This window comes from Chrysochloris asiatica, unplaced genomic scaffold (genome assembly GCF_000296735.1).
Source record: "Chrysochloris asiatica unplaced genomic scaffold, ChrAsi1.0 scaffold00023, whole genome shotgun sequence".
In the NCBI taxonomy this organism is placed as follows: domain Eukaryota; kingdom Metazoa; phylum Chordata; class Mammalia; order Afrosoricida; family Chrysochloridae; genus Chrysochloris; species Chrysochloris asiatica.
The window spans coordinates 1,093,647-1,112,897 of NW_006408541.1; the positions used below are offsets into that span (position 1 = coordinate 1,093,647).

Sequence of the window (19,251 nt, forward strand, 5' to 3'; positions counted from 1 at the left end):
TAAACATTTACAGCCTTGGAAACCCTGTACAGGGTCGCTATGGGTCGGAACCGACTCCACGGCACTTAACAACATACGTATTTGGTAAGTGTTACCGGTTTCAAGTCATCGTGACCCTGTATAGGGTTCCTCAGGAGCAGCTGGTAGGCTTGAACCACTGACTTTATGGTTAGCAGTTCAGTGCTTATCCTACAGAGCCACACCAGGATTCCTTATACATATAAACAAGTGACTTAAAACATGTTTGTGGGGAAACTTCCATTACCTTTTAATTCCATATCCCCCAAAACTTCTTGAAACTCCCTTGTATGCATTTTACTCACAGCGGCCCTTTAGGACGGGGCAGAAGTACTCCATAGTGTGCCGAGGCTGTAAAATACTTCTGGAAGCAGATCTTTGTCCTGTTCCTACCACTGACCTTTCAGTTAGCAGCCAAGCACTTGACCATTGTGCCACCAGGCCTTCATAAAGATTACGGCCCAGGAGACCCTATGGGGCAGTTCTATGCTGACACAAGGTGGCTTGCCAGATGGAACGGACTCAATGGCATCTGACAATATATACGAGGGGGCTTCAAAAAGTTTGTGGAAAATGGAATGTTTTTTCTCCTTTTCCTAATGATTATTTTACTCTCAAAAAAAGGTCTTGATGTAAATTCACAAGTACTGATGACCACAATATTGTAGCTAAAACACCCAATCAGTGACAATCAGCAAGTATAAGAACATCAACAGCAGTGAAAACAAGAACACATGTTGTTAGGTCATGCAGATGAAACTGTGACTCACGGCTTCCCTGTGACTGGGTCATCCATCATGACAGCTCTGACCAGTGCCGTTAGCAGACTGAGTAAATTCCTCACCCTGTGTACATGTGTGGATACGTGTAAACTGGGCTTAGGAAAAGGGGTTTTGTTTAACTACAGTTAATATTTTTATACAGAATAGTAAATTGCTACTGAAATACTGCACAAAAGATACATTTTTTTCTTAACTTTTTCATGTGAGTTGAGTTTACAGACAAGATCATCAGTTTCAGTTTTACATACAACAAACCATACACTTTGTTTCATCTCAATGAGTTCAGTCCCCTCCAGGCAACAACAGTTATCCAGCTTCCTGCCTGTGGTTCTGTTTCACCCTCCTTCCTATTTCTTCTCAACTTTGTCCTTAGGAGAATGTTGCCCTTTTGATTTTGAGTGATTGACCATTCCATGGTGAGCAGACCTTGTTAGTGTTGTCCTCCCTATATACCTAGTGTTGTCCCCCCTGTATACCTATCTATAGTGTTGTCCCCCCTATCTACTGCTTGAGTGAAAATTGGGTCCCAAGGGTGAGCTCCAGGAATTTTTTTGAAGCCCCACAGTGGAGATCTTCGGTGGTACTGCTCAGTAAGAACAAATGTTTATCCAGAACCATCTGGTGTGTCACCTGGATTGGATTGATGAGTGATTGGATCAGATCACATCTAATGATGGTATTCTTTGCTTGCTCTTAGCTGCGGGATCATGGCGACAGAGAGCATGGATAAGTACACAGGCGGCATCTATGCGGAATACAAGGAGGAGCCCTTCATAAACCACATCGTCTCGGTGGCTGGCTGGGGCGTCAGCAATGGCACTGAGTACTGGATTGTCCGGAACTCGTGGGGAGAACCATGGGTAAGAACTGCACTTTCTTCAGCTCACATCTAGAATTCTGGTCCTCTCACATCAATGGAAGGAGCTCTGGTAGCATAGTGGTTACGAATTGGGCTGCCGACGTCAGGGGCAGGAGTTTGAAACTACCAGCTGTTCCGCAGGAGAAAGATGAGGCTTTCTGCTCCTGTAAAGATTTACAGCCTTGGAAACCATGTACAGGTTTGCTATGAAGTCGGAACCAACTCCACGGCACATACCAACAAAAACACGTCAACGGGGAGAATCATGGGTGAGGTCTTCCCTTTCTTCAGTTCACATCTAGAGTTCTGGTCCTCTCACGTCAGTGGGGAGAACCACGGCTAAGGCCTCCACTTTCTTCAGCTTAGGTCTAGAATTCTGACCCTCTGGGTTCAATGGGGAGAAATGGGTAAGGGCTCCACTTTGTTCAGCTCAAGTCTAGAATTCTGACCCTCTCGGGTCAATGGGGAGAACCCATGGGTAACCACTTTCGAAAGCACACGTGCAGAATGCCGATGCTATCTCAGTACTTCTGTTGACCTTATGGCTGGGAACCCCAGCACTGAGAGAGGGGCATCCTGCTCTGGTCTGGTGGCTCTCGACCAGGGTACTTGTACTTTGGGTTGGGAATCCCTGTTGGGGGACTTTCCTGTGCATTTTAGGGTATCTAACAGTGTCCTGGAGTCCTGGTGTGGCACTGGACTGCAGTCAGTTTGAACCGCAAGGTCGGCATTTCAAGCTCACCAGCTGCTCCTTGGAAACCCTATATAGGGTCACTATGGGTCGGAACCGACTCGACGGCACTACCAACAGCAGTGTCCTGCGCCTCTACCACTGGCTGTTAGTAGTCATTGTACCACCCGGCCTCACTCCCTGTTGTGACACCAAGTGTCTTCAGACTTTGCCAGATCCTTCCCAGGCTGCAGAATGAGACCTTTCAGGGTTTCAGTCACGTTTCAGCCGTTACGTCCACTCAGTCTCTGGCTGTCCTGCGTATAGACAAGATTCTTGTGTGTCATTTTTTCAAAAGTACTTTCAAGTTGGGTCGTACACTCAGGGGAGATAATTAGCTGTCAGGGTGGAATTTCTGAGTCCTGGTTCTAACCATTAACAGCATTGGCACAGACAGGTGCACTGTGGAAAGTGCTTAACGTGGGTGATGAAATGCCAATCCTATATGTGCAGTGACTCCAAGCGAGCTGTTAATAGGGAGATAAGTCATCCGGTCTTAAAAAATCAACATGCTTCTTCACATGAATTAGCTTTTGGCAACAGGGCCATCCACCCCTCATGTTAAATATTAAGCCAAGTGATGTTTCTGAGTTGAGGTCATGGGAAAGGTCAAAGGGGCAGCTGAGGAAGCCACGTGGAGGTGAGAGTTGGAAGCAGAGGTGGTAGGGTCTCAGAGGGAGGAAACCCTGAGGTCACCTGACGGTCCCATGTCTCCCAACAGGGCGAGAGGGGCTGGATGAGAATTGTCACCAGCACCTACAAAGGCGGAAAGGGCAACTTATACAACCTAGCCATCGAGAAGTCCTGCGCTTTCGGGGACCCCATCGTCTGAGCCCTTGGTGAAGGCACGTGGCTCTGTGACTCTACTGGGGTCCTGGCAGTAGGCACACTGGGCTGCTACTGCCTGGTGTGAAGGGACTGGGGGTAGCCACGTATCTCATGGCTGAGTGTGGGGTGACTGAGTTCCTATAACCTGAAGCGGACAGTGCTGAAACCTGATGGAATGTTTGCGGAGCGGAAGGTGGGGTCTGCGGACAGGAAGGAGCTGGTGTGACCGCGGTTTTCTCCAGCACGTGGCTGTGTTCTCTGTCTGGCAACTGTGGTCGGTAATGTGGCATTTACCTGGGAATTAGCTCAGCTTTATCACCAGTTCTTAGCTCATCCTGGATCAACAGGAAGAGGGATGGCAACTTTTGATCCCAAGTGACAAATAAAGCCTTCACACTCAAGTTGGTCTTGTGTCCATTATTCACACCAGCCAGGCCTGTGTGTCCCGTTCACACACGCTGCACCTGCACATGCCTTGTTCACATAAGTTGGGCCCATGTGTACCTTGTACATACAGGAGCTGGGCCTGTGTGTCTCCTGTTCACACCAGCTGGGACCATGTGCCCCTGTCCACAAGAGCCAGGCCCACGTGTGCCGTTCACACCAGCTGGGCCTGCACATGCCTCATTCACACCAGCTGGGCCCGCATGTCCTGTTCACACCACCTGGGACCACGTATCCCCGTTCATGCAGGAGCTGGGTCCATGTGTCCCCTGTTCACACCAGCTGGGCCCACACATGCCTCATTTACACAAGCCAGAGTAGAACAGCCAGACAGACACCTTCAATCCAACAGATGCTGTTTCTTTTAAATCACTTTAATTGAACAATAGCAATTACAATGAAACACCAAGGTACTGATTTGCTTTTCAGAAACCTTAAGGCAGTTCCTTTCACCACGCCCCCACCGGTGTCCTGTGAGGAACAAGTACCCGTCCCACACCAGGGAGATGGCACAAGAGAAGGGGCGTGGGTGAGGGCTGCCTTCCTCCTCCCAGAGTTCAACCACAGTCTCCTGACAGGTTTCTCCCGATGGTTCTGCCCAGCGTTGCTCAGTTCACCATGATGAAGTTGGATTTGCAGTGAGCTGTACCCAGGGAAAAAGTCAGCGGGTTAGGACCGGGAGGTGAGGGCGGTAGCTGAGGGTGAGGACAGCACATGTGCCACAGCCTTACCTATGAATTCCGTGACAGGGTCATGCTCGCCTTCAGTCTTGATGGTGCCCGCAATGCTGTCATTCTCCAGGATGGGGAGGAAGAGCTGCACAAAGTCGGAGGTGTACGGAGGCGCGATGACGTCCAGCACCTAGGGGCCAGGGGGTGCTCAGCTGCTCCTTTTCCCGCAGCAGGCTGTGCGGGCAGCAGCCGCAGGGAGAGAACTGCCCACCCCCTTCTTGGGCTTCCCAGGTGGCTATGCTGCCTCAAACTCCAAGACCCCAGGAACCAATGACAGGGTGGGCGCTGCGCTCAGGCTGGGTAAACAGGGCTCACTGCCCCCACGGCAGTCAGAAAGTACGTGCCTCACACCCGTGACACTGAACGAGTGCAGTGCTGACCTCAGTGACAAAGTAGCGGATGAGGGAGATGTCTGTATCAAGCTTCTCCAGACACTTGCGGATGTAGCTAACCACGGGCAGGACGCAGCCCCGGCTCAGCAGGTGAACCATCCTGTCCAGGAGCGTCTTCTTCAACTCAAGCTACAGGCATGCGGGGAGGCGGAAAGCTGCTAGAGCGGTACCCGGACCCCCAGCCCCCCAGCAGCCTTGGGGCTCCCCCGCGCACCTGCTCCATCACATCCAGCTGGGAGTGCTCGGTCTCAAAGAGCTTGACCAGCAGCTGCAGAACCTGGGGGTGTAGGAGCTGGTGGCAGGTGCTGATCTACAAAGAGGCCGGGAGTGTGGCTGAGCAGGGAGCCTCAACCCTCAGGGCACAAGCCAGATGGCCCTGAGACCCCTGCCCAGAACGGGTCAGTGTTCAGGATGTTCCTCATCCTTTCAGAAACTCTTGGTGAAATCCGAGACACTGACAGACAGTGAAACTAGTTCGTTCAGAAGAAAATGCTTATTTTGGGTGCAATGGCCACACTGGCAACACCTGGCTAACCAGTGCACACACAGAGGGCACTGCGGATGCCCCACCGCTCACCTACCTCATCCAGCAGCGCCAGGTGGACGGGGGTGTGGTCCGTCTGCAGCTGAAAGTACCTTGGTTCTGACACTGTCCAGTCCACCCACTTCAGGACACCCATGGCCACCACTGGGAACCTGTAGTGCCCAAGGCAAAACGCTGCGTCCCTCAGCCATGGAAATGGTATGGCCCAGGCTGATGGAGCACGGGGCAGGAAGGCTGCCATGCACACAAGCACACGCCTTTCCAGTCAACACAGTCTAGTAACACTATCGTCCCCAAAGAACCTGAATTCAATTAGCCGCTGGTCACTTGAGACCACTTTACTGACTCCCAAGAACAGATAGTTGATGCAAACCCTCAGTGGGCTTGGTGCACTGACTTTACCTTCTTGGTCCCTAAGTGCTTTTTGTCCCTCGTATAAGCGAAGAGGAGAAAAGTTTGAATACCTGAGCACACACTGTAGTGTTTACATGGAACATCTACTGACCTAACACACAAGCACACAGCAGCCCCGGCTCAGCAAAGTTTCATCAGACTCACACTATAAATAATCCCCCTGTTCCTTCACACGGATCTGCAATTCTGGTTGCTCTTCCTCTGATCTAGTCCTATTTGTGAGGGTACACCTGCGGTGGAACCATGAACATTCTCCCTGCACATTTGAACATGTAAGCACACTATAATGCCTAAGGCCCTCTGAGGTGTTAGGTTCTGTCAGTAGGAACACCCACACCTCGTCCTCTGCCCCCTCGTGCCCTCTGCTCACCTGATACACTGGTAGAGTGTGCTCAGCTCGGCCACCAGCTCCGAGGCCCCTTTGTTCTCATTGCAGCACAACTTGTGGACGGTCTCAACAGCTTTCGAGGTAGACTTCAGCTCATCCTTGTTGATGCTGACTCGCTTGTTCTGAAACACACCCACAGTCAGCGCCAGGCGGAGCACACACCTGTGGGCAGGGGTCCCCCTGGGCTGCTAACGCAGAGCTCAGTGGTTTGAAGCCAGCAGCTGCTCCATGGGAGAAGAGTGAGGCTGTGTGCTTCTGTGCAGGCCTCCAGTCTGGGGCTCTCCTCGGTCCTGTGGGGTCACTATGAGTGGAAATCCACTTGACGGTAGTGGGCTTGGGCCTGGGCACTGAGCAAGCCCATCTCCCTCTCTGATGCCAGGACTCAACTTCATTGACATCACAGACCCAGAGTGTCTAGGAATGAAAACCCAGTAGCCATGGCATCTGCCTGTGGCTTTACCTAGTACTGTTGACTGGTTACTACTACCGTCCCCACACATTCCTATTCATCGTGACTCTCCATGGACTCAGGCCTTCTTACAGTCCCCAAACTCCCAAATACACACTTTCTACCCTGCTAGTGGCTTCTTCTGAATTCCTAGTGTGGCGATGCGGGTTAATGTGCTGGACGGCAAGGTCAGTGGCTCAAGCTCACCAGCCACTTCTCAGAAACCCAATATAAGGTCACTAAGAGTCAGAACCGACTCGACGGCTCTTTACCACAAGTACCTTCTTCCAGGTCTCCAGCACACTTGCTGCGTAGGCCAGGATGTGGATGTACTTGTGCTTGTGGTCCTGGTTGATCCTGGCCCCCGGTTTGAAGAGGGACTGCATGAACAGGTCCAAGAAGGCCGGCACGCGGATCTGCAGAGACAGAGCCACGGAGTCTGGACAGCCAGCCCTGGCTGGGCTCTGTGTTCAGTGCCTCAGGGCTGCAAGGACCGTGGAAAGGCAGCAGAGGGACATGCACGTTCCCAACAGCCCTGCCCATCCCAACAATGATCCTCCGTTGGGGGAGAGAAGACCTGATACAAAGGGGACACTGAGCTTCCGTGAAGAGTGATGGAAATTCTGAGAATAGGTACTGGAGTCTCGCTACAGCGCTGTAAGGTCAGCACTGGACTATGAACCACAAGGCCAGCAGTGGTTCCTCGGAAACCCTATACAGGACCACTGTGAGGCGGAACTGACTAGACGGCACTTCTTGACAACAATGGTAACGGCTGGGCATGATACATGTAAGAACGTCACTGGGGGGCCACGTGATGACTATAAAACCCACCACCGTTCTGCTACCTTCATATTTGCCCCGATTGTGGAGGAGGGCGGAGTGACTCACCAGCTCCACAGGCGGCGGGTCCATGCTAGTGAACATCTTGAAGAGGACAGTGATGTCAGCTGGGTTCAGGGCGCCTTTGGACAGCATGGCTCCCAGGGCCTGGCACGCCCGCGGGTAGGAGGCGGCTGTGCCCAAGGCCAGCGTGATCTGACTTGCGTCGTGGCCCCTGTGACAGCCACACACACCATCACGGTGGAAGGAGCCCTTTCCCGGCTTGGCCTGTGCTGCTCTGAGCTGCTGGCTGGGCCCCTCGGTTTTCATTTTTCTGTCACTAGCTGACCCAGGAATAGCCAACTAGGAACCAGTGATTTAACACAGCTTGTTGGTGTTGTGAAGTGCTGTCGAGTTGGTTCTGACCCATAGCGACCCTGTATAGGGTTTCCAAGGAGCTGCTGGTGAGCTTGAACCTTGCAGTTCAAATGGCTTTGCAGTCTGGCGCATTAACCCACAGCGCCACACCAGGGCTCCAACAGAGCTTACAGACTCCATCAAAGGCACCGCAGACTTTTAAACATCTTATTACGACTCCACTGGACTGCTGGTGGATCCACACTGGACTGTGAACCACAAGGTCGGCGGTTCAAACCCACCAGCCGCTCCTCAGAAACCCTCTCCAGGATGGCTATGAGTCGGAACCAACTAGACAGCACCTAACTACGACAGCAATGAAGACTCTGCTAATAACAGAAAATGGAGCCAGTAGCACAACTTAGTGCACAGTTGCTAACTGAAGATCAATGGCTCCTTGGGAGAAGAACGTGGCAAAGTGCTCCCAGAAATATTACAGCCCGGGAACCCTTATGGGCCAGCTCTGCTTTGTCCTCAATCGGGCCACTATGAGTCAGAACTGTCTCGGTAGCACTCACAACAGTGGTTCCCAGTTGAGCTCATGCGGGTTTGTGATATCAGTCAGACACGTTTACAGCAACCCCACGCATAACACAGGGAAGCACGGTCTGGCCCTGCACCGACCTCACTTGTTGCTGTAACAATGTGTGAACACAGGTAACAATGAGGTCATGATATTAGGACTCTTACTTCGCACTGATGAGTCCCAATATATGAAAAGGCAGATGTCTGAATCCAGTGAACTGAAGACTAACCAAGCACTTCACCAAAGGTTCCTCAAAGCAACACTTCAACAAGCAAGCTTTCCCCAGCAGCTAAAAGCCACCTGACTCCCGGGCTCCCAGATGCAAGGATGTTGGGTGTGGTGGACGGGGAAGGGGAGGGCTCACTTCTCCTGAGCACAGCGCTGCACTTCCTGGGCGACCCTGCGCACTGCCGAGCCGCCCTGCTCCTCCCGGGCCAGCACCGACATCATGGCCTGAGCAAACAGGTACGTGTGCTCTCCATGGCATACCATCTTCTGAAAAGGCAGGGGGGTGGGGGGAAGTGTGTGTGTGTGTGCACTCGTGCGGCTCACCACCTCCCCCCCCAAGTGAGCATCTCTCCAAGGGTCCTTCTGGCCTGGAGACTCACCACAGAGGGAGCCCCACCCCAGCCCCGCCTAGCCGCCCCCCTCAAGGCCCCAGGGCGAAGCACTCACAGCAAACTCAGGGAGGTTTTTCTCCAGGTTTTCTTCTCCTCCATCCAAGATGGTGGCCAGGGAGGTGCGGAGCACTCGGGAAAACACCTCGAGCTGCTGGCAGGCTGTGGACACACTGGTGATCTCCCCTTGGTACCCGGCGTCCGATATCAGCTAGGGCACACAGGGGAGTTCACTGAGAGGCCGCACTATCCAGAGACAGCTAACTAGATGTGGGAGCCGGGCTGGCTGGGCTGCCCCTAGGCTCTTCATGAGTGAAAGCCGGCCTCCCAACAGGCCTGTCTCAGAACACAGCGGTAGCACGCTCCTGCCCAAATGCAGCCCAAGACACAGACTGAGCACCAAAGAGCAGGTGACAACTGGGAGCTAAATGCAGATGCAGCCTTCCGAGGAGCCCAGTCCCCAAACATGGCCCTGCTCTTGGGAGCCCAGTGCCCAAACATGGCCCTGCTCTCTGAGCCCAGCACGAGGAACCCGGTCCCCAAACACGGCCCTGCTCTCAGAGCCCAGCAAGAGGAGCCCGGTCCCCAAACACGGCCCTGCTCTCCGAGCCCAGCACGAGTAGCCCGGTGCCCAAACACGGCCCTGCTCTCAGAGCCCAGCACACGGCTCACCTTCACTGTGAAGTTGAGCATCAGACAGTCGGGATGGGCTTCCGCCAGCTTGTAGAAGAGGTCTCTCCACGTGGTGTGTGCAATCATCTGCTCAAGCCACGCAGGGGTCTGCCAACACACACAGCAAGACGACAGGTCTGGGTTTGCTTAAGAACCAACAACCATCACGTGCTCCAGCTAGAAGGGTCTCTATGAGCCCCTAGGCTCCATCCCAAGAGGCAGAGTTAAGAGGGTCTGGGCACCTGAAGGATCTCAGAAGATCGGACTCCACGTGAGGGGACTAGATGGCACTTCCAGGAGTGGATGCGAGCCCCCTGGAAGTCCGTGTGTGGTGTGTACACACACACACACACACAGTCCAGCTGTACACCCTTAGCTTGTTATTGTTGAGAATATATAAAGAACAGACATCAACTCAACAATTCCTTCATGTACAATCCAGACACCAACCTCACCCCTCACCCACCCCCCAGTCTCCTCCTTTCCCAGATGGTCCATCTCACTGCTCCCTAAATTTCTACGGAATCCTTCCAGCTACTATGGTAACACAATGCTTACACTACTGCTTGGTTTAAGGTTTAAAGATGAACTCAGGGCAATAGTTTCTGAAGTTCTCTCACTCTCCATGGTTCCAGGAAGTTTGGAGTCCATGAGAGTTTGAAATTATGGTCTGCAATTTCCCATTGGATCCAGATTCATGGAGATGACCGGAATGCTCTCCATGACAAGGGCTCACTGAGACAGTGCAGCTAGTTTGCCCATCACCACAGGTGACAGACATGACCTCCCAGCCCAAGACTGAGGGTCCAGTGCTCAGCCCAGTCCACAGTCCTGCCTCTGACAGAGTCAGGCTTTCCACAAGCTGAGACCTAGAGGACACGGATCCATGATGGAGCCTGGGGCATGAAGACCCCACCGCCCTGCAGACCCTTCCCCAGAGCCACACTGCAGCCCAAGACTCTCTCCTGCCCCTCAGGACGCTCCTGGGGGAATCTCCCCCGCCTTCACAAGGGCCCAGAATGCACGTCTCTCCCTCACATCAGTGGGGAGGGAGGGTGGCCGCCGGCTGCTCCTCCAGCCCACCTCCATACATGGGCTCTCACTACCTGACCAAGGGGGGGCCGGGGGGCTCTGTGCAGTTTCTGTTCCCAGCTGATGGCAGGACCACGTTGTTTGTACTGACACGACATGCCGCACTGGGACCAGGAAGTGGCGAAAGAAGATGTCCCTTACCTCGCCTTCTTCAGTAAAAATAGAATCTGCTTTGCGGGGGTCGAAATGTTTGATGAGTAAACTCTTCAAGTGGTTCTCCACCGTCTCCTGAACCTGTACAGGCTCCACACCTAGAGGGTGACACAGGTGAGATGGGGAAAGGGCCGCCCTCAGCTCCCTGGAGCATGAGACACAGGGTTGGTCGACGTCCTACGTGGGAATGTGAGGCTCCAAAGTGGCTTCTCGTTAGGCCATTGGAGCGTGCATGGAAAGGAAGACTGACCGATTACAGGCAGAGAGAAGACCCAGGGTACACAGAGAAAACCTCCCCAAAGACAAATGGGCAAAGCAGGCAGAGGAATCACAGGCCCACAAGTGGGCACGGGCAGAGGCCAGCCAGTGTTACAGCTTCTCGGAGCTAGGAGGCAGGCCTTGTTAGGATGATGTCACTGCACCCACTCACTGGATTCCCAATAAGACTCTACTTTGATCATATTAGCTCAAAGCCGTAATCACACCCGGCCCTAAATTACCCTCATTTACCGCAGGCCACAACACAGCTCCTGAAAACGGCACACTGAACATACACCGTCTCATCCTGTGGTTCCCCGCCACGGCACAGAAAACAGCTCCAGAAAGACTCGTGTTCTCAGGCCCTCTGTGAACCTCAACTACTGAACCAAGCGAACCAAGCCAAAGTAGCTGGGTAAGCAGTTGACGTACTCAGGCCTCACGTGCCAGGACACCAGAGAAGCCCAACTGACAAGCAGGGGCGCTGACCCCCCGCCACACCTGTCTGGATGAGCCACTCAGCCAGCAGGTTCACCGTCTGGGCCACGGCTGTGTAGTTCTCTGAGAGAAGCTGGATCACGTTCTCGGGAGAGCCGCCCGCCTGAAAATACCTAGAGAAATCGACATAGGAGCTCAGGCCGGTGCCAGGAGGGAGACAGGTAGGTTAGGGAGACGTTTAAGGGGGGCCCCTAGATGCCTTCCTCCCAACATCATGGTACTCTTACTTAGACATAGAGCAAGTTTCCTCCCCACACAGCCCAGTGAGGCCACGGACCTCTTCAGTGTGTTGAAGATGGACGGTTCCATTATGTAATCCCGCGTGGAGAATTTGTGCAGACACTCCTGCTGGACCTCAGCGTCATCTTCTCCCTCCCCGTCGTCCTCCTCCTGCTGTGGGGACATGCCGTGAGACAGGCCTCTCTCACCAAGACAAGCATCCTGCAGCGAGCTCGCCTTGTCGCCGGGACTAGAGAGCTCAGTCGTACACAGGACGCGCTCATGTGACAGAGCAGAGGTACCCCTTTGGGTTTCCGAGGCCGTCATCTTTGCAGGGGCAGAGCACCCCGTCTCAGTTAGAGCTGAGTCCCTCACATGACACCAGCAGGGCTTCTGGTTCCTACTGGAAACCATGTCCCCTGGTCTGTTTCTCAAGTCTCACACACACACTCCTCATGTGACTTCCACAACCAGTTCAGGGAGTGGACGGGCACTGTCCAGCTCCAACACTGGCATCGATCTGTGTACCTTTACTATGTACTAAACACTGTGCTGTCACCAGAGACATAAGAAAACTGGACAAGACATGGCTTTGTCCATCCAAGTTGTTCAGACTATGGAGGAAGACAGGACTTACTCTAGGAGAATGGAGTAAGAACTGGGTCAGGGATCAGCAAACTACAACCCAGGGGCAACTCCATTCCTCCCAAATTTTGTTAAGAAAGTTTTATCAGAACACAGCCACACCCATTCTACTATTATGTCAATCATCACAACTCAACCAGTAAATGACATCATGATAATTAGGGAAAAGATCAAACTTGTCAAGGATTTCATTTGACTTGGATTCAAAATCAAAGCTAATGGAAGCGGCAAACAAGAAATCAAGTGGTAAATCTGCTGCAAAAAACCTGTCAGTTTTAAAGAGCAAAGACGTCACTTTGAGGATTAAGGAGCACCTGACCCAAGCCATGAGCTTTTCAATTGTCTTAGATGCATGTGAAAGCTGGACAACAAATAAATACAACTGAAGAATTAATGCATCTGAATTAGGGTACTGGCAAAGAATACAGAAAGTTCCATGGACTGCCAGAAGAACCAACAAATCTGTGTTGGAAGAGGTAGAGCCAGAACGTTCCTTAGAAGGCAGGATTAGAGACTTGGTCTCTTGTACTTTGGACATGTTAACAGGAGGGGCTAATCCCTGGAGAAGGACATCATGCTTGATAAAGTATTCTTGTTGTGAAGTGTCATCAAGTCAGTTCCGACTCAAGTGACCATGTATAGGGTTTCCAAGGAGTAGTTGGTGAATTTGAACCACAGACCTTGTGGTTCAAACTGACCTTGCGGGTCCAGTGCTTTATGCCATAATGCCACACCAATAAAGGAGAAGTTTCCTATTATTACAATGGGTTCAAACACAATTCTGAGGATGACTCGGGACTGGGAAGTGTTTTGTTCTATACAAAGCTGTTGGAAGTTGGAACCCCTAACAACATATATATACAAACACTGGGCAATGAGTAAGGAAGAACGAAGAATGGATGCATTTGAATTACAGTGCTGGCGAAGATTCTTCAATATACCATGGGCTGCGAGAACAAACACATGGGTCTCAGAAGTACAACTAGAATGCTGCTTAGAACAAGGCACGACCAGGCTTTGTCTCCTGTACTCTGGACATGTCATCAGGAGGGACCAGATCATACTGGGTAAAGTGGAGGGTCAGTGAAAAAGAAGCAGACTCTCAATGAGATGGACTGACACAGTGGCTCCAACAATGGGCTCAAACAGAGCAACAACCATGAGGAAGGCACAGACTGGGCACTATCTCGTTCTGTTGTACGGAGGGGTTGCTGTGAGTCAGAAACCATGCCACGGCACCTAACCACCCCCACCACAATGCTTCCCCATTTCTGCAGCACAGGTGAGTAGCTGCCACAGAGACCTGCACAGCCTAAAATATTTACCTCTGGTCCTTGTCACAAAAGCTTGCCCATCCGTGGTCTAGTCTACCATTCTGAAAAAAGAATACTGAACAAGCCGTGGATTGTCTTAAAAACACAACCAGAACAGTGCTGAGACGCAAAGATGCAGAGACGTGGGGTGCCAAACCAGGGGCTTTGGGAGCAGATGAAGTATGGTGCCTTCATGGGGAGACTGGGTGTCTCCTACCAGACCACATTTGGGGGGAGCCTTGAGCAAGGTTCCCCCCAGTGACTCATCTGCCATGTTTGGACTTTCTGACCACCATCACATCTTCTCTTGGACAAGCTCCCTGCTCATAAACCTAGAGCTGAGCCTGGGCCTCTCTCCTGGGCTCCAAACTCAAGTATTAACAGTCTATTTGCATTTCGACTTGGATGTTCTGCTAGTATTCCAAAGTCACTGGGTTCAAAACCAGCCCCATCTCAACCCTGAAGACAGCTCTTCTTCCTACAGCCTTGTTTTAATACAGGATTCCATCACTGACCTGCTACCCTGAGGCCAGAAAGGGCACTCCACCCTCAGTTCTCCTCCCCCACCCCCCCATCTGGTCCTACCATCAAGTCTCTCTGGCACACATCCAGGCAGTCCGGCCCCTTCTCCACATTCGCCTCCAGTTCTTTAGCCTCTGCATGTCTGAGACAGTACCCACACTCCTTTATTGCCAGACTGAGCGATCTGCAATTCCGCAGCTCTTGGCTTCTGAGCCCTACATCCCAGTCAACACCTTACACATCAGCTGGCCTCCAAGGAGGGACATGGAGTCCCGTGCACAATGCGAGACAAAAACTGGCCTACCACTGCCTTTCGGAATTCAGCTCGAGTCATGCCCCCTCCCACCTGCCTGGACGCCTTCTCCCTCCTCCACGCAGACTCTGCATGTGAACTGAACCCAGGGCCATCTCTCATCAAGGAGAGGTCCACGAGGACCAACGAGCCAAATGGAGGGGAGTGGGGAGGATCCCAAGGAAAGCTCTCTCTCAGCGGGGCCCTGACGCTGCTCTGCCCCTCTCACCTGGGTAAGCTCAGGTAAGTTTGTCGTGCGCTGTCTTCAGTGAGCCACCGGATTAGCTGACCCTGAAGACATGCCCCAGTTCTAACACTCTGACCTGATGGCTCCATGTGCCAACAGGACACTGACCAGGATGCCTCAATCAAACCAGCACTAAAACCCTATGTTTCTCTCGCTTGGACCAAGTGGCAACGGAGAGGGTGTGGGTTTGGAGCCTCACACCCCCATTTATAAGTTCAGTGACCTCGGGCGGGTCACCAAGTCTGTGTCTCACTTTCTTGGTTGTGGAACGAAATAATGCAGGAAGGCCCCCTGCACCCCAGGCTCTAAAGACCTTAGTGGATACACACTCTTAATTGCTCCCCTTTTGTGGAATGAACCTCTCATGCTGCCCCTGCCCTTAACTCAAAGATGTCACTCTTCGGCGGAAGGCTTCCAGGAACTTGCTCCCTACTGTGTATGTCCTGTTACTGTATCGACGACATTTTAGCTCTAGGTTCACACCACACATCCTTCCATCTTTGTCCCACCACCACCGGCTTCCAGTGATGACAACCGCAATTCATCCTTCCTTCAAAAGAGTCACTCAATCAATAGAGACAGTCCCTGACTTACCTAGGGCACTGTTCCCATGAGTCTTTTATAAACTGGTTCTGACCGTTAAGTCAAGTACATCATTTTCTGTGTTGTTTGGTGGGGTTTGTTTTTATTTTATTGCCTTTCATTGTCTCTATCTTTATAAATCTGATCTTTGTCTCTGGGGGTTGGCAAGAGCCATCAGTCCTGGTCTAGAACTGTGGGATAAAGCACTGGACTGCAAGGTCGGCTTGAACCACAAAGCTGGCAGTTCAAACTCACTAGCCACTCCTTGGAAACCCTACACAGGGCATTCAGTAGGAATCCACTCCATGGCACTTACCAAGCAAGGGCAATGAGAATCACAGATAACATCAGCAAATTGCAGGCTGCAACACGGCTGCCAACTCCCGTATTACTAATGATTGTTGGCAACTGCCACCGAGTTGGTTCCGACTCATGCGACCCTGTATAGCAAAGAGGCTGGTGAGTTCGAACCATCAAACTTGTGGTTCAAACCAAACTTAGGTCAAGTGCTTATCTTAAAATGCCACAAAAACACACTCAAAAATCTCTGGTGGGAGTGCCGTTTATCCTAACTCAAATGTATCCTAAGTTGAAATCAAACTGTATTTCCCAAAGGTGAACTCATCATTGGGATCCTTACGAACAAGAGCAATTCCCAGGTTCCACTCGAGTCTCGGAGGGAGCTCTGGTAGCGAATTGGTTACGAATCAGACTGCGAACCGCAAGGTCAGCAGTTCGAAACTACCAGTTCCATGGGAGAAAGATGAGGCTTTGTGCTCCCGTAAACATTTAGAGCCTCGGAAACCCTGTCCAAGGTCGCTGAGTCGGAACCGACTCCATGGCACATAACCACCACCACCACCAGAGACTCGGGGGCAAAGAGGGGTGAGACGCTGGAAGCACAGTCCTCATTGTGAGTCTTGACGCGAGAACCACGTCTATGCTTTAAATCCCTAGGGGACAATGGCCCTGGTGGCGCGACGGTCAAGCACCTGGCTGCTAACAGGGACCCTGTGGGCAGTCTCTGTCACGTGGGGGGTTGGTGGCTCTAAGGGAACCAGGACTGACCTGCTGCACCCACCCCAAAGCCAAGTCCGCCCCGGCCCAAGTGCCAGTCATGTACGAACGCCAAAGTTGTACTGTTCTGCAGAATGCTGACAGGGAGTTTCGGAATCTGCATTTTGTTAAGGACCCGGGAGCCTCTCGGTCCCGCCCTCTGAGTTGGAGCCTGCGCTGCGCCGGGCCCGCAGGAGTGGTCACGTGGTGTCATGCGTAACCCGGGGAAACTGAGGCAGACGCGCTGCAGGAGCCTCCCCGGTCCCCCTGGAAGTGAAGTGCGGGGACGGAGGGCCCTTGGGGGGCAGTGGCGTGTGGGGGGCGGCCAGGCCCGGTAGCCGGGGGTGTGGCCGACGGAGCGGGCTGTGCTTGAACCACTCGGTGACCACGCGGACCGGCCCGCCAGCGACGGACACGAGCAGTCCTCGTCGGGGGGCTCCCCCCCTCACCTGGCCGCCGTCCGCCTCGTCGCCCCACTCGGCGGCGTTCCCGAAGTAGTCCTCTTCGGAGATGGCGCCCGGAGCGGCCCCCGCCATACTCTCCACGAGCGAGCGCTGCGCATGCGTGCGACGGGGACGGACGGGCGAGCGCACGCGCGGCCCCGCCCCCCGCGGCCGCGCGCCTGGCTCCGGATTGAGGGGCGGGGCCTGTGGCAGGGGCGGGGCCGCTGGGCTTTAGTCAGGACCCGGGGCTGCGGATCGCTTAATTGTAGCTCCGAGTTAGCCAGAGCATGCTGGGGCGGTACTCCGGGCCCAGGGACCTTCTACTTGGAGTTTGCCTGGGTCCTGGAGACTTTAATTCCAGTAGAAGTTTAGAACGGGACTCAGACTGGCCTATGTTCAATTCCAGTTCTTCCCTTTCTTCACTTTTGACTCTTGCAGTGGTAGTTTCTTCACTACTGAACATTGTATCAAAGCCCCACAGAGTGTCCTATGATGTGATCTTCACGGGAGTGGATCCTCAGGTCTTTCTCCCAGGGAGCCACAGGGTGGATTGGAATCACCAACCTTGCCGTTAGAAACCAAGTGCCTAACCCCTGTATCACCAGGTGTCTTCCCATCAGGTACAGAGGCCACGAACACGTTTTAATGTCTTTTAAAATCAGAAGAAAAAAAAACATAATAATTAATCCTGCCTGGATTATATTTGTATAAATGTAATTGGTATAAAAATATTAATGCAGTCATAAAATATAGTTTGCAATAAAATTTCAAAACTTTTCATTATGAAGTGACTGAAGGTTTACAGAGTAAATCATTTTTCCATTCAACAGTTCATACACATTTTGTTTCATCTCATTGATTATAAACTCCACATGGCATGATTTATCTCCTTTCTTCCCTCTGTTTCCTGTTTCCATTCTTCCTTCTTTCCCGACCCTTCTGAACTTTGTCCCTGGATAAATGCTACCCTTTTGATCACAGATGACTAATTATTCTAAGGTATGTGGACCTCTCTAGTGTTACTGTTAGCCTTATTGCTTTTGTTGTTAAGTGCCTTTGACTTGGCTTCAACTCATAGTGACCCTGTCTAAGGCTTCCTGAGGCTGTCAATCTTTATGGGAGCAGAAACCCTCATCTTTCTCCCATGGAGCAGCTGGTAGTTTTGAACTGCTGACCTTGTGGTTAGCAGCCCAACTCGTAACCCCTATGCTACCGTAGACTGGTATGTTCTTTGGCTGAAAATGGAGCCATGGGCATGAGTTTAGTTTCAGACCTGAAGGGTAACCAAGGACCGTAGTCTCCAGGGTTTCATCAGGTTTTTTTAAAAGTTTTGTTTCACCTTTTTCTGGTGCACTCTTTTCCTGATTTTAAAACGTTCAGTATCTCTTTGGTCTGTTCAAACGACTGCCTTTTGGTCTATGTACAGGTTCCTCCTGAGTACAATTAAGTGTTCTGGAATATCCATTCTTTGCAATGTTATCCATAGTTTGTTATGATTCATATGGTCGAATGCCTTTGTATAGCCAATACAGCACAAGTAAACAAACATCTTTCTGGTATTCCATGTTTTAACTAACAGCCATCTGACATCAGCAATGATAGCCTTAGTCCCACATTCTCTTTTGAATCTGGCTTGAATTCCTGACAGTTCTCCGCGAATATACTGCTGAAAATAATTTTCAATTATCTTCAGCAAAATTTTACTTGTCTGTGGTATTACTGATATTGTTCTAAGATTTCCGCATTCAGTTGGGTCACCTTTCTTTGGAATGTGCACCTATATGGGTCTCTTCTAATCATTCAGCCAGGTATCTATCTTCCAAATTTCTTGGTATAGATGAGTGAGCCCTTTCATCGCTGCACAAGTTTGTTGAAACATTTCAATTTGTACTCCATCAATTCCTGGAGACTTGTTTTACAACAATGCCTTCAGTGCAGCTTGGACCTCTTCCTTCTATACAGGTGGTTCTTTGTTAAATGCTACCTTTTGAACGTTGAGAAGCTAAAGCTACTGGAATAAATGAGGCAGTAAAAGATCTGAAACAAAAATTTCGAAAGGCAGCTTGAGAAGACCAAGTAAAGTATTTTAATGAAATGTGCAATGACCTGGAGTTAGAAAATCAAAAGGGAAGAACATGCTCAGCATTTCTGTTTGTCAGCCCTGGCCTTGTTTAGGAAGATGAGTTTCTCCACTGTCTTTTTCCACAGGTGGGATCAATTTGATTCCTGCGCATTCCATCTGGGGAGGTCCAGGTATATATTAAATTTTGAAAAAAGGTATTTGTAGTGAAGAAGTCAT

The 19,251-nt window shown here is 51.6% G+C and overlaps 2 protein-coding genes across 2 annotated transcripts in view; one reads left to right on the forward strand and one right to left on the reverse strand.

The window, feature by feature from the left end:
* CTSZ (cathepsin Z) overlaps nt 1-3,221 on the forward strand; it is a 10,185-nt gene extending 6,964 nt beyond the window's left edge. The window contains exons 5-6 of the mRNA XM_006839143.1: nt 1,498-1,660; nt 3,111-3,221. Of these exons, the coding sequence (XP_006839206.1) occupies nt 1,498-1,660; nt 3,111-3,221 (274 nt within the window). The remainder of the gene's footprint in view (nt 1-1,497; nt 1,661-3,110) is intronic.
* A 1,048-nt stretch (nt 3,222-4,269) lies between these two features.
* Nucleotides 4,270-17,111, reverse strand: LOC102829277 (negative elongation factor D-like). The gene is made up of 15 exons (XM_006839144.1): nt 16,959-17,111; nt 11,911-12,026; nt 11,637-11,746; nt 10,866-10,975; nt 9,633-9,740; nt 9,019-9,171; nt 8,708-8,838; nt 7,470-7,635; nt 6,860-6,994; nt 6,113-6,252; nt 5,366-5,480; nt 4,999-5,094; nt 4,773-4,913; nt 4,393-4,522; nt 4,270-4,304 (listed from the first exon to the last, which is right to left on the reverse strand). Exons 1-15 carry the CDS (start codon nt 17,043-17,045, stop codon nt 4,270-4,272), a joined length of 1,773 nt encoding a protein of 590 aa, XP_006839207.1. The 5' UTR covers nt 17,046-17,111.
* Nucleotides 17,112-19,251: the final 2,140 nt, after the last annotated feature.